Source organism: Syngnathus scovelli, chromosome 5, assembly GCF_024217435.2.
Source record: "Syngnathus scovelli strain Florida chromosome 5, RoL_Ssco_1.2, whole genome shotgun sequence".
NCBI classification, from domain to species: Eukaryota; Metazoa; Chordata; class Actinopteri; order Syngnathiformes; family Syngnathidae; genus Syngnathus; species Syngnathus scovelli.
Genome location: NC_090851.1, coordinates 12186059 through 12209726, shown reverse-complemented (window position 1 = coordinate 12209726; position 23668 = coordinate 12186059). Strand labels below are relative to the sequence as shown.

The 23668-nt window shown below is 38.8% G+C and overlaps 1 protein-coding gene and 1 long non-coding RNA gene across 6 annotated transcripts in view; one reads left to right on the top strand and one right to left on the bottom strand.

Moving 5' to 3' along the window:
- Positions 1-2681: 2681 nt before the first annotated feature.
- Positions 2682-3332, bottom strand: LOC125968773 (uncharacterized). Its single transcript, XR_007481364.1, has 2 exons — positions 3195-3332; positions 2682-3110 (listed from the first exon to the last, which is right to left on the bottom strand). It is a non-coding gene; the product is annotated as an uncharacterized lncRNA (long non-coding RNA).
- Positions 3135-23668, top strand: part of rptor (regulatory associated protein of MTOR, complex 1) — a 101426-nt gene continuing 80892 nt past the window's right edge. For all 5 annotated transcript variants that reach the window (XR_007481358.1, XM_049720104.2, XM_049720101.2 and 2 more), the window contains exons 1-4: positions 3135-3278; positions 4145-4316; positions 11597-11699; positions 12668-12750. Coding sequence is in view for 4 of the 5 variants with exons in the window: in XM_049720104.2 (XP_049576061.1) it covers positions 4152-4316; positions 11597-11699; positions 12668-12750 (351 nt within the window). In the remaining variant the exon portion in view is untranslated. The remainder of the gene's footprint in view (positions 3279-4144; positions 4317-11596; positions 11700-12667; positions 12751-23668) is intronic.

Here is a 23668-nt window from a genome sequence, read left to right as displayed (position 1 = left end):
TGAGTGCTTCTGACACTGTGTTCATTGAGGAATCCATGAATGCTGGAGCAGAGCATGAGCTGGGCCACATGACAGGATTCAAACATGATAACAACCCAAATACACCTTCAAGACAACCAATGCCTTGCTTACATAAAGGTAGTGGTGATGGACCGACCAGGCCTAAACATTACTGAGTATGGTGGTGACTTCAAAATAAACATGCCGTAACACAAGGTCTCTAAAATCCGCATGATGACGACATGCAGGGGCAAAGAATTTCAATGGCAAATTCAAGGTGATGACACAAAATATTGACACTGGGAGATTTACCGTATTTTCCGGACTATAAGTCGCTCCGGAGTATAAGTCGCACCAGCCATAAAATGCCCCAAAAAGTGAAAAAAAACATATATAAGTCGCTCCGGAGTATAAGTCGCATTTTGGGGGCAATTTATTCGACAAAATCCCACACCAAAAACAGTCATGAACGAGCAACAACAGACTAAACGATAGCAACAACAGGCTAAACGATAGGTATGCTAACGTGACAAACACAAACAAAGAGCTGAGAACGGGCCTGACGTAACATATAGAGTGATTAAGGACACCTATTACATGAATAACATGTTTATAAAACCATCAGTGTCACTCCAATTCATTAAATAGCAACAACAGGCTAAACGATAGGTATGCTAACGTGACAAACTCAAAGAGCTGAGAACGGGCCTGACATAACATATAGAGTGATTAAGGACAACTATTACATGAATAACATGTTTATAAAACCATCGGTGTCACTCCAATTCATTAAATAGCAACAACAGGCTAAACGATAGGTATGCTAACGTGACAAACACAAACAAAGAGCTGAGAACGGGCCTGACGTAACATATAGAGTGATTAAGGACAACTATTACATGAATAACATGTTTATAAAACCATCGGTGTCACTCCAATTCATTAAATCCATCGATCGTTCTTTGTCAACAATGGGTGCGCACGGCTGAGGGCGCTTGCGCTTCAAAATATTCCACAGGCTCATATAACGATAGATAAACTATATTTTAAATAACTATAATACAAGCCAATAATATTATCAAACCATCCGTGCACTTTAATTCCATTAAATCCAAATCGGTACTCACTTTTGTTGCCAGTGGTTGGGCAGAAAAATATATTCACTCTTATGTATAAAAGTTACTTGCCAAAAGCCTTAGGGCATTCGGGTTTAAAAAAAAAAACATTTCAGTTCATTGTTTCATCATTCTTCCATCCATCCATTTTCTGAACCGCTTAGTCCCCACGGGGGTCGCGGGCGTGCTGGAGCCTATCCCAGCCGTCATCGGGCAGTAGGCGGGGGACACCCTGAACCGGTTGCCAGCCAATCGCAGGGCACACAGAGACAAACAACCATTCGCACTCGCACTCACACCTAGGGACAATTTGGAGTGATCAATCGGCCTACCAAGCATGTTTTTGGGATGTGGGAGGAAACCGGAGTGCCCGGAGAAAACCCACGCGGGCTCGGGGAGAACATGCAAACTCCGCACAGGGAGGGCCGGAGGTGGAATCGAACCCGCACCCTCCTAACTGTGAGGCGGACGTGCTAACCAGTGCGCCACCGAGCCTGTTTCATCATTCTGTGAAATATAAAAATAATAGATGATTCACGTTTCAGAAGAAATCATGGATTCAATCTATAACTCAAAATGTATTTCAAACTTTAGATTGATTCACATGGCCACCTCAGACGGATATAGCATCTGAACACTCTTGTGGCATTCTTTCTACAGAGGAAATCACATACTTCTCAAAAGGTTTTTCTCAACTCTGTTGCAGGACTTCCCACAAATATGTGACTGCTTTGCTTTCACGCTTCCGTCTAGTGTTCATTCCAAATCAGCTCAATGTGGTTCAAGCATGGTGAATGCCTGTTTGTCTGTAATTTCGAAATGACCAAGACCAAAATTAACCATTTCAAAATCACGAAAACCTTTCCTCTTTCAATGTGACCTATACCAATATACCCTGTACAAATACAACACCGGATATACTAACTAACTAACTAACTAACTAACTGACTGACTGACTGACCGACCGACCGACCGACCGACCGACCGACCGACCGACCGACCGACCGACCGACCGACCGACTGACTAACTAACTAACTAACTAACTAACTAACCGACCGACCAACATCCTAACTAACTAACTAACTAACTAACTAACTAACTAACTGACTGACTGACTGACTGACTGACTGACTGACTGACCGAACGACCAACAGACTAACTAACTAACTGACTGACTGACTGACTGACTGACTGACTGACCGACCGACCGACCGACCGACCGACCGACCGACCGACCGACCGACCAACAGACTAACTAACTAACTAACTAACTAACTAACTAACTAACTAACTAACTAACTAACTAACTAACTAACTAACTAACAACTATTTGTGTGTGGTCCAATACCTTGTTCGGTACTCACCCATCCCCCGTAGTAAATATTATACAAGGTACATTGTCTTATAAGGACTAAAACAAACAAAAAACAATTTATAGAAAAGGCACAATGGAATTATTTTTATTCAAAGCCTATTAATGATAATTGAGTTATTGCAGTGTCAAATACTTTTTTTGTTGTGTACTGATTACATTCTACAAGAATAATTGAAACAATCAGAAGGGATTTGGGAATCCTCATTTTATGTAAGTAAAAATAGTCAATTATTTGCATAACAGATACATCCCAAAAGACAGTAACAGTGTCCGAAAGAAAATGCATGTGGTCGGTACAGGAACAACTGTCGTGACGTATCATGACAGGCTCGCACCAACAGTGCATTGTGGGTCGAACCCAAGATGGCTGCGCCCTTGCAGGAGTGCTGATGAAGTGGCTCTGCGGTGAATTTCTCTGGGTTTTGTGTGATTTTCGTGAAATCCGGTGCACGAAGCTGCATGATAGTGACCCAGCTTGTGGTACAGGACCATAGGAGCAGAGTCGTTAAGTGTGTGCGGTGGATCGCGTGGCTGTGGCAGACTGTCCGTGTGAAGATGGGCCTCGTCTGCAGCCCCTTCCCATAGCGAAGAGCTGTGGGGAGAGGAGCCACAGATTCCCCTGCAAACACGTACCCGTTCAACTTGGATTTGACGGCTTTGACATACTGTATAGACTGTGGACGCTGTCTTACAATTTTCTTACCGGAATTGTTTGTGCGACGCTGTCTGTCATCGTCCGGAGACGAAGAGCTTCCCCAGCCCGGCGAGATCGTCCCTGCACACCGAGGTCTGCACACATCTCCATTCTTCGTAGTCTATTCTGCACTGCTCTCTCTTTATGTTGCACAGTTGATTTCGTCTATTCAGAGTTTTCAAATCAAGCTCACTAATCTAATGTGGTTAACATTTGCTTAACCAGCAGTCCCACCCGTGAGAGTGATGTCAGCGTTGACTTCACGTCAAAATACTATGTAACTTTGCCAATTTACCCTTAGCGTTTTATCAGTTGTATTTACTAAAGCGGAATCGAAAACAAGTTTGCGTGTGACCAGAAGGCTATTGCAATGAACTAAATCAGCACACCGTATGTGTGGGTTTTTGTGGAGGTGTGTGTTTGGGCTAGTTAGTGCCTGATTCACTTGTGTAAGCCATTTACTATGAAGCTGAATGTACTTTTCGATCATTTCTAAATTGACAAACGTCAAAATTCAGATTAAGGTACATTTTGGGCCGAAGTCATCTCTACAGCCAATTAGTGGCTGGGAAAAACGCTGTTTTGGAATTGTAATACAGAGATTAAATAAATTGCATTGTTTATTATAGACTGCACACTTTATTTTGCCATTGTGTTCTAGTACTACTATTGTAGTAGTGCCACATAAGAGTATTGACCTCAAAGTTGAGAGGGGCTTTCTGGATCTGGTCATTATGTTCTCCCTCTTCCTGCTTTGGTTCTGCCGCTTTTGACCACAGTTTAATACGTGTATATTAGGTCAAGCATTAAATCTCAGGAGTGTGACACTGTTGAGCTTGCTCCGTAATATAACCCGAGGCAACTTTCCTGTGACCCTGAACAGGAGAAGCTTAAAATGAATGGATAGAATATAAGTATAGTTGTGCGTGTTACTGATGCAAATATGTTCTTCCCTGTAGGGTCCTAATGAAAATGGATGCAGACTTGCTACATTTGCCAGCTGTGGGCTTTGCCGAGGAGGAGGCCGACATGAATGACTGGGAGCTGCCCCTGGCCTTCATGAAGAAACGGCACTCGGAGAAGATTGAGGGATCTAAGGCCCTTGCACAAAGCTGGAGGATGAAGGACAGGGTAAATATCTACTTCTCCTACATCAATGTCAGTGCTGTGCTTGGTGTGTGTGGCTGCAGGAACACCTTGTCTAGCAGCTTTCGCCTCCAAGTTCCCCAAATGCAATTGTGATTGATTAAGGTTCCTTCCTACTCAACTCAGCTAAATGAAGAAAAGTTTTTTATATGGTCTTAAAATAAAATCTAATACCCCCACCTCGCCCCTCCAAAAAATCCAGCCTTCAGATTTATAATCCCGCCACTTCAAGAAAAAGAAAAGCAAATCACAATACTTTAAATAAAATCATTAACATATACGCATATTATAAATGTATAAATGTTAATTAATATATAACAACAAACAAATGCCACTGAAGACAACATGATTGAAACGTGCTGCTTCCATACAAATTACATTTTCTCCCCGAGTAGCGACACATAATCCTGTCACAATATATTGAATTCCAGGAACATGTCATATAGGTTTTGTATTTTCAATGAACATTTTTTAACATGGAAAATAAGCCTTACTATAACATCAGGTGTTCATGATTTGCACGTTTTATAATTTTAGTCTATTCATGTTTTCTTTGTGGGCTAAGAGTGTGCGTGTGTGTGTGTGGGGGGAGGGGGTGGGGGGAGCACATTAAGTGACATTACAAAAAGAGATCCACATAAGTATGCCGGCGTTAGCGCCAATTGCTCTTTGTCGTTTCCCTCCATCCTTCCTCTCCCTGTAACTGCTTGACCCTCCCTCCTCTGCTCAGCTGAGATCTCAGAAAAAAAACAGATGGCCTCTCATCACTGACCTCAAAAAGGTTAACTGATCTCTGCAAGCCCCACAAGAACCCCAAAAAACAAAACAAAACAAAGCAAAAAAAAAAAACAAAGCCAAAAACTCGTTACCGGGCAGTAATGATTGAAACCTTCACTTTTTAAAACCACAATAATCCAACTGGAAATTGTCCCATGCCTAGTGTGAAGCTTGTTTTATTCTGTATTATTCTATTCATCCATCCATCCGTCCGTAAGTCCGTCTGTCCAGTCTAGTCAGTATTGAGTGTCCAAATGATGGAAGTAAACGAATGAGTCTTAGCCAAGCTATTGCCCTCAATTAAACTAATTGCTCTGGGAACAAAGGACCTAAGTACTGTAAGGAAATGAGTCACTCTCTGAGACTGCTGCCCCCCCACGCACACACATGACACACAAAAGGTGAGGTGAAGAGGGTAGTTCGTAGTCTTGATAATGGCACTTAGCGTGTCCTACATCCATCTCTGCACCAGTCTCAATATAGTCCGGGCTCGTTCTTCTCCAGCACTGAGCCAGCCTTCTTAACCACTTTGTCTGACTGGACTGCTTTTGTCCCTCTCTACAACCCTGAGAATAAAAATGTGTGGTTCCATGTGGGGTATCATTCCTTTCAGTTGTTCATATACAGTTTTGGCCTTATAATCGCTTGAGGTGATTTGAGACATTGTGAGTACAGTGAAAGGTTTGTGTGTGGGATGTTCATAGATATTGATATTCTGCTGTTGCAGCCATGTGTGCACAAACAAGATATGCATTGCTTTCACAGCATGAAGGTGAAGTGGCAGGCTGCACAATTGCATTACCTATTGGTTAAAATTTGGTCCCCTTTATGGCTTGGACTCCATGTGCATTGAGATTTTGTGTGCGGTCACTGAGCTTGCCATGTAATCGCTATAAGGTTTCAGCTATAGGAGGAAGTCAGGGTTGTAGCAGCAGTTGATGGTCTGCTTGGAAAAAAAAAAAACATTGAAACCTTATTGATTGCAGTACTGTTCATTCACGAAAGAATGACTCAATGTAAATAATCCCTGATGTTTTAAGAGTGGTAAATTGTAAAGTTTGTAATGTTTGTGGTTTCTGTCCTGCTCGTTCCAATCCTGTGTGTCACGTTGTTTTAGTATCTCAGCACTAAGAATGTACATACGTAGTGCAGTGTTGGCCCCTGAACTTGGACCTTGACCTGAACAGATACAGTATGTAAACATTTGTTGATGTAGGATTTGTTAATTTTATGCCAACAACCTCACAATACAATGCGTATAATGATAAAAGTTCACAATACGATACGTATCGCGATACATGTATCCATACTTTTTATAGACTTTGCAACCATTTTTAAGAAAACGATCATGTATATCTATATAATCTTTCTATATTTTTCTTACACTTAATGGCAACAATATTTCTTCTTCTACTACTGTTAGTAGTACTTCCGGGTTACCACCAGCACAGAGAAACAGCATCGATTCTGATGTCTCCATTTTGATACGTGTAGAGGTATCAAAACTTGACCCTGCAAGAGAGAGCATTGCACCATTGCCTAGTGTAATATTGATTACTTTTAACTGAGGAGTGTTGCATCAAACTTGACAAATCAATTATTTAACCTATAACTTAATAAAATTGAAACGCTTAGTAGGAAGTTCTATGTCTTTTGATGTGTTTCTTATTTGGGAGGGGTTTATATGGATCTAATGCTCCTTCCCTTTAAATTACAAGCACTTGAGTGGTAATGAGCCAAGCCGCCAGTAGAACCAATCAAAAGCCATTCCTAAATGTTTGCAGCTTCAGTTGTTACCGGCGTCACTGACGCAAAAATGTTGCAACCAAAGTCACCGTTTTGTCTGACAAAAGTTACACACAAGCTAATTCTCTGTGGCAAAGCGGCTGAATTTTCTTCAACCTTATTATCTACTCCTAATTACCGGAGAATGGAGAAGGTACAATCAAACTAATTATTTTCTGATGAAAGAAGAGAGTCATTGTTTTCTTTGGTTGAGTCAATATATCATAGAACGCAAGAATCTGCAGTTCTTGCTGTATCAGTCAAAATGCTCTAGAATCGCTGCCGCTCGAGGGTTGTGATCTGTGCAAATGGCTGACATTGGATGAGGTAATAACCTTTACTGATTGTAACCATCACAAATGAAATAATCAAACGCCATTGATTATGGCTGAGCTGGGGGCAATGGGGCATGGGACTCTTGATAGGGAGCAAATTAGGATAGCTGAAAAGTCCCTAATATGTGTGTAGGACAGCTGTCAATTATTATAAGCAGGTTTATTTTAGCTTTAGCATGCAATGTCCTCAGGCATCTGTATGTATACCTAAAAGTTGCCAAAAATACTATGTGAACCCTTTAATCATTGACTGTATTTCAGGTCAAAGCATTTGTATCTCAAATCATCTTTTCTCATATAAATGAATGGAAATATAATTAGTCTACCCATTGAGCCACAGCTGTTTTTCAGACTATGTCTTTGCTTGCACTGATAGATGGAAATGAGAACACAAGCTCCTGATTTATGGATGTGTGATGTTAGCTGTGCTGGATAAGAACTTTAAACTTATACAAGGCTGTGCTGGCTCTATATAGTGCTTAGTTTTACTTTTACTGGTGTTTTCACTATGCTTATATTCAGCTTGCAATACTTGTAAGTGTACTTTATGAATCCTTGGCAAAGAGTTTGCGGAAGCCTTTAATTTATTATATTTCGTATCTCCCATATGCATTGGTCAGGTGATGAGCGCTGCCTGGTTTACTCCAAACATGATGACTGGCATTCACACCATAGAGTTCAATCTTCGTCTCATCAGACCAGATGATTTTCAGTCTCAGTCCTTCGTGTGCCTTTTGCCAAATTCCACGTGATCTGCCATGTGCCTTTTACTAACGAGTGGCTTCCATCTGGCCACTCCACCATAAGGATTTATTGGTGGAGTGTTGCAAAGATGGTTGTCCTTTTGGAATTTTGTCCTCTGTGCACCGAGGATTGCTGGAGCTCTGACAGCGTGACCATCGGGTTCTTGGCCACCGCCCTGACTAAGACCGTTCCGCCCGGAGTGCTCAGTTTTGACAAGTTTCCAGTTCTAGGAAGACCCTTGGTGGCTTGGAACTTCTTCAATTCATAAATGGCACTGTTCTCATTGTAATCTTGCAAACAGCAGAACATTTTCTGCACCCGTGTCTATATTTGTGCCTCATTCAGACAAGTCCTTTGACTTCATGCTCTGTTTGTGTGCCGACCTTTGGGACCTTATAGATATAAAGAGATGTGTTCCTTTTTTTAAATCATGTCTAGTCAACCGAATTTACTGCAGGTGGACTCCAGATAGGCTGTAAAAAGCTCTGATTAATTTATTTCATTTAAGAATGAGGGAGCAACATAGTGTGCACAGAAAGTGAAGCACCAAGTACTTCCTGGGTGCATTGCATATTCATCAAAATGGAAAAAAAATGATACAGATAAAACCTTTTTTTGTCAGCTTTTTTTGTCAGATAGGTTTGCAGTCAATAAATGCACTGTTTAATATGTGAAAAAAGATAAGTGTTTCGTAAAATGAATGAATTCATATATTTGTATAGTTGTATTTTGTTTTGCCATATGGAGGGAAGGGAATTGACATTTTTTCCCTTTTGCCTGTTTGACTGCCGTTTTACTATTGAAAACCGTTTTGCGTAAACATTGTATCAAATATATTCTGAGGTGAATGCAGATCATTTTAGTATCAGTGATTACAGCATTGTTTTGAGCATTTATTCGGCAGGTAGATGGCAATCATTATATAATTGTCCTAATTATTACGCTGTCTTCACTTTTCAAGCTTTTTGTTTTCAAAATATTGATTTTTTTCTGTTAGTGTTACCATATCAAACAGCTAAGGCTATTCCATCGCGCATTCTAAAGTGGTTGATTAACATCAAGCCATGCTGCGATGCGAGTTCCTACACAGTAAGTTTACTACACTAAGCCTCTTTTGGAACTTTCTTTTAATTAACCTTGTGTTATAATGTTTTTCATAATGATGTAAAAGTTTAAGAGAACCTCAAGCCTTATTAATCTGCATTAATTCAATGCAAATGTTTATCTTGTATCGTGGTGGAGTAAAAAATTACATTCACTGGACCCTGGTTAGAAACAACAAAATTGTAGGAAAGCATGGATTAATTGCGATAACTGTATCGTACTGTAGATATTATTAATACTAATATAATTTCACCTTTACTTAGAATAAACTGGGCTGCCTCTTGTTATGTATTTTTTTTGTTTTGTTTACGATTTTTAGAGAACCACATTGGTTACCGTTATGAAAGCCAAGTCATTTCTTTGACATTTTACCCACCATGTCAGAATTTTTTTTTTTTTTAACAATATATCTCTCTTTGGATTTGACATTAATATGTCTCCAAAGGCTGCTGTCATCTCAGCTTTTGTGTTTTAAAGGGCAAAACTGCCATGGTTTCTTAGGCTCTTTTTGTAATATGTCTTGGAAACAAGATCGATACAAGAGATCCAAGTTGACGTTTAGCTTCCCTTACAATGTGGATACAGTGTGAAGTCATCTTTGCTTCACACTGTATCCAGTCTGTGTGTGTGTGTATTATATATGTATACCGTATTTTCTGCACTATAATGCACACCTAAAAACCTCAAATTTTCTCAAAAGCCGACCGTGCGCCCTATAATCCGGTGCGCTTTATATATGGACCAATATAGATTCGTGGATGAGGACTAACTTATTAAAGTAAGCTTTATGTGTTTATTTTGTGTGTTGTGTGATATTAACGTTTGCGCAACGGTGAGTTATTGATATATTGTTATTGTTTTCACTATTTCGAGTGTTACTATATTGTGATTGCATTCATGTTTGAGCAACGTTGAGTTATTTATTCTATGCGCCTTATAATCCGGTGCACCTTATATATGAACGTTATACGTATATATGAAAGTTTTAAAATGGGCCATTCATTGAAGGTGCGCCTTATAATCCAGTGCGCTTTATAGTGCGGAAAATACGGTGTGTGTGTGTGTGTGTGTGTGTGTGTATAATATATATATATATGTGTGTGTGTGTGTGTGTGTGTGTGTGTGTGTGTGTGTGTGTGTGTGTGTATGTGTATATATATATATATATATATATATATATATATATATATATATATATATATATATATATATATATATATATACACGTATATATACATACGTATATATATACATATATATATATATATATATACATACATATATATACACATATATACACACATATATATAGTGTGTGTATATATATATATATATATATATATATATATATATATATATATATATATATATATACACACTACATACATACACACACATACATACACACACAAAAAAAACGTACACCATCCAGGTAGGTAAAAGGGCATGTGAGGAGGTCAGGTGCGGTTGATTTACAGTGCTGTGAGGCTGTGTCTATGTGCGTGTTTCGGGTCCTGCGATGTCCCACTTGCACTGACCTTTTACTCAGTCAGTGAGAAAGTAGCCTGCACCTTAATTACCTTAACACCAGCGGTCTTAACCTCCCTGACAGCACATTCACAGGACACAAACACAGCACACACACAGCATGCATACTGGAGAAGCACAGTCTCCTATCAGATCTTCCTGTTATACCTATCTGTGTCAGTTTGCGTCAGTATTTCTAAAACGTCGCTTAGCACTGATGTGGACATTTCATAAATTGATATTTATACCTGTTATCGCTAATCATATAATAATATTAGTAGAGGTGCAATGATTAATCAGTTAACAACAAACCCATCATCAAATTAAACAATAATTATTTCAGATCATCGTTAATAGTTTTGAATAAGGATGTGCCAGTATCAATATCAGGCAGATACCGGACTTGTTTCAAGGTATCAAGTACTCATGAAGGCAACTAATTCCAGTCACCAATATCACTCTTGCGCTCATTTACCATTTCAATTAAATTAGATTTTTGGTTTGTTGGACTGTAAGATGATTTAGGATGACTACTATAGTATGACCATTGTGGATAGACCGACAGCAATGACAAAACTACAATACAATATAGGGCAGCTCTTATTAAAATAATCATTTGATAAGAATAATAATGATGCATCATATTAATATAGCGCTCAAAGATGGATACAATGGATACATTATCTATGTGCTCACACATTCACACACTGGTAGTGGTGAGCCATGTATGTAGCCCCCACATCGGTCTAATGATATGTCACATGTCTCAGTGTGGTTAATACAGACCATGGCAAGATGATTGTGGCACACCATTTTATGTGGGAAAAGCTTATAATTAAATAGCGATTGTTCAGTATGCATTTTGGATGACACTTCAGTGTTTGTTGGTCAGATTAAAGTGTTCTGAACATAAAGCATCTGTGTCCTGTTCAATTTAACTTTTGCAATCGTGGACTCTGTGTGTAAGGTTAATTTTATGTTGTTCTACCACAGATGAAGACTGTAAGTGTAGCGCTGGTGTTGTGTCTCAATGTGGGAGTGGACCCCCCAGATGTCGTCAAGACATCCCCCTGCGCCAGATTGGAGTGCTGGATAGGTGAGTTTTGATTTTAAAATAAGACAACACTATCACGGAAATTGAAGACAAAATAAAATGGATTCTTATTATGTATGCATAATGTATGCCTGCTGTTGAGTTATTCGCGCTCTTTCCAACCAATGTAATAATTAATACATAGTATAAACCAGAGTATTTGCAAACTTGGGTGAAGTTCTACAACAACTCTACTGCATTCCAGCCCGCAGCAACATAGACCTTGGTCAGGCACAGCAACATAGACTTCGGCACCTGATTGTTTTCATTTCAATGCTGGCTCCTGTCCTCCGTCATATCTCCTGTGATGCATTCTTCGTCAGCCAGCTCCACGTTTGGGGCAAGCTCCTGGTGATCGTAGCATTGTGGACAAATGTTCAATAAAAATAATTCAAACAGCCCAACATGATACACAAAAATGGGGAAAAATGGTAGAAAGACACGGTGCACTGTTGGAACCAGACTGACGGTGAAGGGGCAGTCAATAAGCCCCAATACTCTGCCAAAATGCTGAAAACAGTTTCAATAGGGCTAGCATGATAAGCAACAAACATTATATTACAAAAGGTGGAAAAGTTCAAAGGAGGAAATTTATTAATTCACTTTTATCAATACTTCGATAGGTCGATACTAGTGTAAATCATTCGAATCCTTTTATTTTCTTCAGTTTTCTCTGCAATTATTGGTGTCATACCCACAATGCATTGCACCCACAAGTTGGTCAATCGTGCTCAAAATAAGTTACAAATAGCCAAGTTTGCTTTCATGTTGCAATATTTTGTTTAGGGTTGCTTTTTTTACTTTTTAAATCATTGTTTCTTTTGGCCATTGGGAATGCACACTTTGGCGATACTTGCGTATTGTCAAATGAAAAAGTGTATAATACATATTTTCAAAAATTTTCTATTTTTTTATTTTGTTGTGAAAAATCAAGCAAGTCAGTTAAATGTGTTACAAACTGTGTTTGTCAGATCCTCTGTCGATGAGTCCACAGAAAGCCCTGGAAACCATTGGGGCCAACTTGCAGAAGCAATATGAAAATTGGCAACCAAGGGTGAGTGACTTTAAAATGTTAAACAGCCTCATTCATTTCTTCTTCAGAGACCATAACATTAAATTAATTAACTTGAGCCCTACAATGTTTTGAATACATTTCAGTTGATTTATGACATTTCTTTCTTATTTTAGAATTAACACGTTTTTCTTGTCTTCCCCATGTCTTTCACTTCTTTGACCATTTTATTACTGAATTCATTGAATGCTACAAGTTAGTATTTGTATACTTTTGTCCACTGCGTCCAACATGAAGAATTCATGTGCAAAACATGCATTTGTTTTAAAAAATAAATTAAATAAATAATAATATTATTTCAAAATGTTAAGCGTATCTTAATCAGTCATTGGAACGATGCAAGGTTTTTAACTGGCGAGCAACCTTGCTATCATTTTGTAAATATTACTGCAATTTTGTATAATCTTTAAAACAAAAGAGTCTCTGAACTCTAGACACTACAAGTGTTTGGTCTTAAATCCTTGAGCTGTGTAATGATACTTGAAATGGCTGACTGACTAGGCTCTGTAACGTTAAAACAATAAACTTGTAAGACAGATTTATAATAAGGGTTGTCAATTTCAAACATTTTAGAAAACAGCGTACTCCATTCATTATTCTTTAAAGTGTCCTAATAATCAAATTGCATTAGTGTCTTTCAAACCCATTGTTGTTGTTTATTTGGTAGTGTTTAATGATTAAAAAAAAACTGGACAACAATTAAACAATATCACATGAGATGGATTGATGATATACTTGGCAGCTTTTCTGAAACTGATTCGGTTACTGGTTTGGTCAAGTAAAATCAAATGTTTGCAAATGTATTATTTTGAATAAACACGAACGATAAGTGTGCTTTCATGAAAGACAACAGGAGTTAGACGTTAATTACTGCTGAGAGGCTGAAATTCTACGTTTTGGTCAATTTTAAATCAAACAATACCCTTAAATGATTATGCAACTATTAAAACAGTTATTGATTTGTTAACCAATTAGCTGTTGATTATTCAGTTAATTTTGCGATGTAATACCAGAAATGTTTCATGATCATTACTGACTTGAGAGAGAGAGAGAGAGAGAGAGAGAGAGAGAGAGAGAGAGAGAGAGAGAGAGAGAGAGAGAGAGAGAGAGAGAGAAAGGGAGCGCGAGGGAGAGCGAGCGAGGGAGAGCGACAGAAAGGGGAGGGGGGTGCACATGATGGGAGGTACTTGTAATGATGGGAAACTGAAGCTTCAAATTTTCAAATTTGCTTCATGAAGCTGTTGTATTTTTTGACTCCTCTAAATGACACAATTAGTTTGAATAAAGGGAGATGAGAAACGACAAGTCTGTACTTTAAGCCCAATGTTGAGCAGGCAAGCTCAAGAACCATTGGCTTTGCTTTTGTTCACCTAGGTCAGCAGTAAATGTTGGTTGTATAGCAAAGGAAGATGAGTGGGAGTCTGCGAGCTGTTCTCCGTCTCAGCTTCAATATCTATCTACAGCAATACAGCGCCCCTGGGCAGATACAGACAGCCACATTCCTGACTTAATCGCCATTGACATGCGTAAGCTATTTACCTGTCATGTCACTCCAACAAGTCAAAGCAATGGTTTACATGAGAACATTAGAATATTAGAGTCAATCAAGACTCATTACAAAGCAGTTTAAAAGCTGTGCTCAGAACACAAATTAGCCAGCCCATCATTACAAAATAATTTCTGTGTTTGCCTTTTGTGGTTTTGCATTAACCCTTACAGCCAGAAAAAATGTGGTAAACACACTTAGTTGCTACCCACTCACTTTACTTACCTAAACTTCCTCCCACTCTCTCTGCTTTGGCCATTTTCCAATCCACAGAGATGATTATTTGAATTGGGTTGAGAGAGAATGGCTGTATTTTCATAATGGGTAAGAAATATGTCTTGTTGCATCTTCAATACCGTATTTTCCAGACTATAAGGCGCACCTTCAATGAATGGCCCATTTTAAAACTTTGTCCATATATACTAAGGCGCACCGGACTATAAGGCGCACCATTAATGCAATCGCAATATAATAACTTGAAATAGTGAAAACAATAACAATATATCAATAATGTTAATAATGTTTTATTGTTGTATGAATAAGAAGGGTGATATTGGTGTTTGTGACTGCAGTAAACAGGCCAGGTAGCATCATGTCAGATTTTTAATCCAAATCAAATCATTCCCCATTTTATCTTTTTGATTTCAACTTCAGATGCAACAAATTACTTTATAATCACAAAATAATGATCCATAGTCTTTTTGATTCATGATTCATAGTTTTCAGCAGGCCACTTATGATTGATTTTATGACACAATGCTTCGGGCCATTTGGGCCACTGGACTATAAGGCGCACTGTCAGCTTTTGAGAAAATTTGAGGTTTTTAGGCCTGTGAGTGGTAAATTGCTCTTTCTAAAATTATTTTATTTATAATCCACCCAGCCAGGTGACTGTGTGGAGAAAACATACCAAGATTGTAAAAGCTGGTCACCACCAACGTGTATTCCATTTGGATCAGTTTGTGTTTGATACATATTAAAGATCTTTTAATGCTGTTTCTTAATTATCCAACCCAACATGTGTTCTCTGTCCGTCTTGTCAAGCCATGCTATCAAAGTCCCACCATGTAACAATTTACCCTGTGCAGGCAAATAGCTTTAGTCCTTATCCTTTTTTTTTACAGAAACCACACGTCTCAACACATTTCAACAAAGTTAGAGATGATTGCAGGTGTTTACTTAACATCTCAAAACAGTATCTTACAAGTGGGCCATGACGTTACATTGGATTCATGCTTGTTCCTCCAGTCGCCGCCTTGGTGAGACATTGTATCCCACTTTTGAACCTCAATCCTTTATATTATTTCTATTTTAATTAGCGTAGTGACCAATACTTTTATTTTGGTGGTGTTTGGTGGCATTATGATGACTCTCCTTCTGTTTTATTACATTTTTCTTTCTATTGGCAGACCAAATGTTTTTGTAGACCCCCGAGTTCAATTTGCTGCTGCCATTAAGTGTTACATCGATGAAGATGAGTGAGCCTTTACAAGGAGCCTTTCAAGCCCAAATCATGACGTTATTGCTGCAGTGTTTCACAGATGAGCTTGTATGTTCAGGATCATGAGCTGACTTCAGCCTTTTCATCGTATTTTTTAAGGTTAAATAAGTGTTGATCTCGACACGCGATGCCTTATGGGTAAGGTTGTTTTTTGGGGGATACCCAATCGTATTCAGAACTGGTGGAAAGCAACATAGAAAACCGTGATTTGAACATTTTTAACTGCTGGGACACGGCAGTTAAGATTCATTAAGTTTTGGCAACATTTGGCCGGATGTGATCACCTTCCCGGGACTGTATATTGACACCAGGATGTGACACTGTCAGCAAAACACAAATGGCCTAGATAAAAGTGTTGGTTTGCCCTCATAATGTGAGCTGAAGGCAGCGTAACACTCAGCAAATCACTCGACAATTTGACTTGCCGCAGTAATACTCAAATAAGTAAAAGTTTATTGATTCAAACAGTAACCTGAAAACTATTTCTTACGGGCTGATTCCAAATTCTTTCTCATACTCTGCTGCTCTGTATTTTCTCGGTTTCAAGATCGATAAATACTATCAAATCAGCGAACAGACACATTTTCAATGGACACTTGTGTTGAATTGGGAGGAGCATTGCATGATTATTGCCGCTGCAGGAATAACGTTTTGAAGCGTATGAATGAAAGCACTGGATGGACAGGTATAGACGTGCACAGTAATATGTGATTAGAAGATGCCTTTTTAGCAAAACTTGTAGGAAAACACAGAAAATTTTAAAGCGTATCAAGATGGATTTAGCCCGCAATAAAAACAAAGGAAAAGTTTCTCCTGCGTGCACATCTCCACTCCACTTTTACTGTGAGTCAATCTGCAGCATTGAGCTTTCTCATGATATCACAGTAATTTTTGTATAGTGAGATTAATACCATGATAAAGTGTAATTGTGAGCTGTAGATAGTTATATATAGTTATATAAATCCTATTTGAGCTCAATTGAGAGCTGTGTCTCAGGAAGCTAGAGAGTGAATAATGTCTTGCGGAAACTGGCTTAATGATCTTCCATTGCCTCTCCTCATGCACTTAGTCCAAATGGAGCCAAAGAAAAAAAACATTAGGAGGACTTACGGCCATCACGCCACTACACCTCTAAACTAATATTAGGCTTCCATTTCCTTGTGGCAAGTCACAGTAGTAACTTCACGGAGCACATGGATCAATTCTTGCTGTTTTTTACCCCAAATAGTATCCTACCAAGATGTTCAAACAATTTATTTTCTGTGTGCCATCAAAATGATAATTGGAGAGAGTTTGGGGACTCAAAACTTCATTTTGTTGCGCAAGTGTGGATTCGTAAATAGGAACATTATTTCATTGATTTTTAGCTCCCAGGCAAGCGAGTTAATAACATTCTTTCAAAAGTGATGTTTGTAATTGAGCGTTACCGTATGTTCCCTATATGGTGAATGCACATAGTAGCTCTGAAAGGCAATGGTGGTCTAGTGGTACATGCAACTTCCTTCCTTGCAAACCTGTTCGAGCCCCGGTCAGTGCACCAATACCCAGGTACTGTCAGTCCTAAGATTGCAAATATTGGGTCAGCTCAGAAAGCCATCCACTGTTCCAAAAAAAAAAAAAAAAAAATCGTGCGTGACTCAGCACGTCCACAAAGCTGAAAGTCACTTTTTCTTCACTTGGGAATATACCGTAATTTTCGGACTATAAATCGCAGTTTTTTTCATAGTTTGGGTGGGGGGGCGACTTATACTCAGGAGCGACTTATATGTGAATTTTTTCGCAAATTTTCAAAATTCAAAAATCCGTGATGTAGTGAAAGCGCGAAAACGAACCGCGATGTAGCAGGGGATTACTGTCATTTGACCTGCAAGTGACGTCAGCAGCGCGGCGGTTGTTTACATAAGGACAAAGGATTCTATCACAGGATGACGAAGATGACGAAGGGCCCCACGTTTGAAGGATTTAATGATTTGGTGTGACACAGGGTTTGAAAAACGTATTTATGTTATAGTTATTTGATATATTTTATTTCGTGTAGCAACTTGTATATGTTTTTATCGTTACAGTTCAGTAGTTGTTGGCTCGTTGAACTCTTGTTTTGTTAAATAAAGAGCCGTTTACCAAACCCACGTGTTTCCTGGTACTTTGTTAACGCTACAATATAGTTGTATACTAGATCTGTGCGGCGCGCACGCGGCGTTGTTGACATAAAGGACGAGGAATTTGATCGATGGATTTAATGATTAGGAGTGACACAGATGGTTTGATAATATTGTTGTTATATGATAGTTATTTGAAATATCCTTTATATATCGTTATATGGGTCTGTGGAACAATTAGAAATGCAACTTACGAGTCCGACGTCAGCGGCGCATATGTGGCGCATACGCGGCATTGTTTACATAAAGGACGATCGATGGATTTAAGGAATTGGAGTGACACAGATGGTTCGATGAACGTGTTATTTATGTAATACTTATTTGAATAACTCTGAATGTTACTCAGCCCCGTTCTCAGCTTGGTGTTGGATTTTGACAAATAAATTTGCCCCAAAAGTGCGACTTATACTCCGGTGCGACTTATATATGTTTTTTTTTCCACTGTATTGTGCATTTTATGGCTGGTGCGACTTATACTCCGGTGCGACTTATAGTCCGAAAATTACGGTAGTCAACAAATTCATTAGATAAAGTGAATTTTTACACCAGCAGTTGAATTTATGACAAAAATGTTTGCGAAACACAATTTTGCTTTTTTGTATTGTATACTAGTAGCAGATAGTACAATTTCAAACCTGTCACATTCAGATGCGACAGTAATGTTGGACCTGGTCATGACGAAGGTAGCTGAGATCTCAACTGTGTACAGTGTGTATGTGTGTGTGGTATCTGTGTATATTGACTTTGTGGCGCACCAGGCCATGTATCTAACCCAGCAAAAACCTCAGTCTTATTTAATGATAAATGATGCAAACCTTTAAGCATTGCTCATTGTTAAAAGAAAACCCTGAACATTTGATAATTCAAGGTACGTATATGAGTTTATTAAGTATTTATTCAAATGGGTAATCAAAGTATTTTTTTTACTGACCCTGCTATATCATCCACTTTTGTCATCATTTTAACAATTCTCATTTCTAACTGTAATTGATCCAAGAAGCTGCAATTAATGGTGGTGGAAGGTCAGGTTGTCTTTTTCAGCATTCTACCGGTTGCAACATTAACTAATCATTTCCTTACACTTAATCATTGACCGCTTGAGCTTGGTTTTGAACTGATCGAATCGAGTGGGTTCAGTCAGTGTACTGCAATATAGATTTGCACTCCTCTCGTCCTGTGACTGTATGTGCTGTAATGTTTGTTGGAAGTGAACTTTTTCCTTGTGTTGCTCGGTTGCTCTCCTGCTCTGTAATACCACCATCAGAGTCCTCATAGTCAAATTCTTCCCTTGACTTTCTTTCCACCATCTTCCGCTATTCTCTTCCCTGTTTTTAGCTTTCAAAAATAATCTTCTGGCAAATAATTTCATTTTTGGACCATGGTATCTCGATTGGCCACTGCACTATGTTGCAGTCAACAAGGTTTGATTTGTTTTGTTTTACTTCAAGCCCTAAGTGTTTTAGAAATGGTTTTGTCCATTAATTTAAACAAAGTAGCAAATAATATAGTGCATGTTGTTGTTTTTTTGTTTTATTCACTTTTGTTAAAGGCTGTTGGCACATATAATACACACGTTTGTTACATATTTTAAATGTTTCACTGTGCATTTTGGAAATCTGATCTCAACACAGTGCTCCTTTGTTTGTTTTTCAATTTATCCATCCACATTGTTTTAACAGCAAATTGTCTTACCGTGATTTTGACCTCTGCTTTGATCCCATATGCCTAGTTTAATGTCAATGCTGAGGAACAAGTTCTAGAATGATTTTAATAATCACATAGTGATCTGGCAGGGCATTGTGGCAGCCCTGTGCACCCAATCATTTCAGGTTCTATCATCAAATACGGTGTTTGTCAAATTCTGCTGTTAGGTACCATGGTGAAGATAGGAGGGGATTGCTTTTGATTATTTACCCCTATTCAAGTCATTTTAGTGCAGAGCGAAGAAAACATTTGACGTCGACATAATAGTATCACACACACAATATGCACAATTGGTATGAGTCAGTAAAGCTGTTACTCCCTTCACTTTCAAAATAAGATTCATTTACACTGCCCAGCAGCCAGAAATACCACATATCAGAATCAAAATCAGTTATACTGCCATTGCCTACTAGGATTTTTTTTACCCCTACCTGATGGTTTATCATAAAACATAAATGATAATAATATAAATGTGAAGTGTATTGTCAGAAAAACAACTTGATTGAAATGGTTGAGGTTGCCAGTGAGCATATTTGTACAAAGCTGCTTGTCGTCTCAACAAAAAAATGGAATGAGACCGTAAACCTGTGGGCACGAATTTCATTTTCCAGTGTTCACAAATCATTTTGACTCTGAGGTCACATCCTCGCTAACGAGAAGTGGAGGACACTACAGGAGACCTCCCATAAAATTACTGAACAATTTTCCTAATTTTTACCGTCAAAGTTTTATGTTTGCTTTTGGAGTCCGTGTTTGAATACGTACTTTATGATTTCATTGTGGAGGAAAACCACAAGATTGCTGGTCCCACCGCTTTACGAGTTACTTTTTTAGCAAGTCATGTATCTTACAGAATCGCTGACTTGTTCAAATACAGTATAAGCTTGGCTGGCTATCTTTTTTTTGGCCGAATTCCTGCATGTATCTTCTTCCATGCAACACATCGGAAATTATCGATGAATGAGGCACCTTCACTTTTCGGGGTCATCAGCGCTTTTGGCTTGAAAGGTGTTGATAAAGGTTTGGTTCAAGATGTCAGCAACATTTTTTAAGATCTTTAAAACGAAAGAGGTCACGCTAGCTCAGAATGAGCTATCAAGCTTTGGGTATTTAGGTTTCTGCTACAAATGTGATTAAAAAAAATAGGAAACTTGCAAATTGTACCTTTTGCTTCATGATTACTAACGAGGCGGCCCCCACCAACCCAACCTAACCTGCCCCTAATTTACATATTTCAAACAGTGCAATGAGCATGAACATTGGGGCATATGACTCTCTCCATTAAGCTACCAGAATGTAGAAAATGTGTTTTGACATATAGATTTAAAACTTACAAGTAAATTTTACCCCAAAATTGTCTTTCATTAAAGAAAACATGCAAAGTCAGAAGTCTTTGTTCGCTTAATAGCAGTTCAAATTCTTAGACTCCACAATGTAATTGTTTAGGCTTTTTTTTTTTTATATTCTAAATTGATTTCTATTAAAGTAGAGCGTCTTCTGATGATTCACTCTGCAGATGGAGCTATTGGTCCTCACGTCCCTGGCCTCATTAAAAGAAAAAATATCAATATGTCACAAGACACTCAGCTTTGTTAACAGCTGCACAGCATCTTTCAGTCCAAATTCTCTCCCTCGTGTCAGCCTTAATATTTCCCCAGCTTGTTGGTGGATGCTAAGACCTCTATATCTCACTGTGGACTAATTAGTGGGCTGGCCTTCTGTCTAGATTGTAAGTGTACCTCTATGAACCTTCACTTTTCAATTAATAGCTCCCCCCTGCTCTACTGATGGCCTGCACTCCTCTCCCTCATATTCTGTCTCAAGGCAGTAAGGGATATCTGTATCAGTGACCTGACTAGTAGTGGCCTTTTAATAGGCTCATTTTGTAATATGATGTCTGCCTGGCTGTCCATCTTTAAAAGCAATCACACTTACCCCTGACATCCAAAGACATTAGTGTAGCTGGCCTCTGCTCATTGATTGACACTGACATCACAATTTCCAGCATGACATTGGAGGAATTAAATTGCAATTTTAATTAAAATGCTGCTCTAATGTATGGAAATGGCCAATCATTTTTTTCTGCTTTTATGTGCTGAAGACGACAAGTTAATGTATTCTATCAGGCAGGATTGAGTGAGCTGTATGCAGGCATTCCTAATGCTCGTTTACATAACATCTAAAAAAATCAATAGAATTTAGTTCAGGGCAGACACGGTGACGCATTGGTTAGCACGTTTGCCTCAGAGTGTGCAGGTTAGATTCTAGCTTCGGCCTTCCGGTGTTGGGTTTGCATGTTTTCCCTGTGCAGGTTTCCTCCGGGTACTGCGGTTTCCTCCCACATTCCAAAATATGTGTCGTAAGCCAGTTTGGTTTTTCAACTATGTGTTTCCTGCGATTGGCTGGCAACCAGTTCAGTGTGTCCCCCGCCTATTGGCCGCAGTTAGCTAGCTGGGATAGGCTACCGTGACCCTCGTGAGGAAAAGTGGTTCAGAAAATTGATGGATGGATGGATTTAGTTCAGGGCTCATAGAAATTCTTGTTGCAAAACCTGCGACTGAAACCAAGATTTCTGACACTAGGCAGGACATTTCTCTCTAGGATACCTTGATATAGTCGGCGTGCAACAACAAAAAAAAAACATTTGTCTCAGAAGTTTTATGATTTGACCAACCGAATCGAATCATTACATTTTAAAATCATTGCATCAAGATATCTATTGAATTATACCTTAACAGAGATGTATACCAGATAGAGCTGATTACTTTTTTTCCCTTTGAATTTATTTAACTTGGATAGTTTAGGGATGTAGGATTCATGTAAACATGAGAAAAGCTAGACCAGTTCGAATCATAATCCCAATAATTTAGATCCCTGAATGGTCTCGTAGCCTATGTATCATGAATCGTATCGAAGCACCTTCTGTGAAGAGATGCACACTTGAGATTCGAGATCTCTGCACAGATAGATCAAGACACATGTCAGTTGATGTTACTCATTGTCAATCCTGACTGTTGAGCTATGAGGTGTTATTTCTCTAATTTCCGTAATTCGTTTTTAATTAGACATTCCTGAAAATATTATAGTTTACATCTTTGACATTGAAAAGAAAATGGCTGCATAGTCGCAACATGAGGCTCACAGTGATGGATCGGTGACGTGTCCCCGCTCACTCTGCTCATCAGACCTGCTGCGAACTGAGTCAGCCTTGCCCACAGGCCCCAGCAGGACTACTGTCCCGGGTGAAATGACACATAGCTCCGGTCACGGGCTGCTCTCTAATAAACTGAATGTACAATTCTTCTACATTTGGACATGGTGTAAAATGATTTTCATTCTATGTTGGATGCACTTATAAGACAAAATATCCTTAAGTGACGCTTAGTTGTGCAAATATTTGGAAATTTGTACCTGTAAGTAAAATAATAAAAATTACTAGCTTAAAACAACCTACTAGCAAACCTAGCAAGAAACAGTTAAGTGTCTCGTTTGGTTATAAATGGAGTGTCCCCTTTTTGTCAAAAGCCTGGATGGTTTAAGATTCACCAATTTGCGAACAATTGTATCTGCAAATTGTCAGCCATGAACAAGAGGTTGTCGTATCATTAAGTGCCTCCATGGGGATCCTGGTTTAAGACCATCAAGCTGCAACATTGGAGATTCATTCATGTCACACTTCAGGAAGGCTTGATTTGAAACCAATATTATTTTGAGTTTATTTTTCGGCTCTCATGTCACACATGCAACACAAGTTACCCGTGCCAACATAGCTGCCAAATAGGCACATCTCTGAGCCTGCTCTAGTCTACTGTATATATCGGTGACACTTGCAGTTGGAATTACATGGACTAGTTTCTGTTGATTATGCAATAGGCCATTGGCAGCCTATTCTGGAACTAACATACTTTGACAGCTACTGTAAAAAAGGGACTCTTTAAATGGATTTTCTGTCTTTTAAATCTAAACTCTGGGTCCTTTAAATTGAGGTTT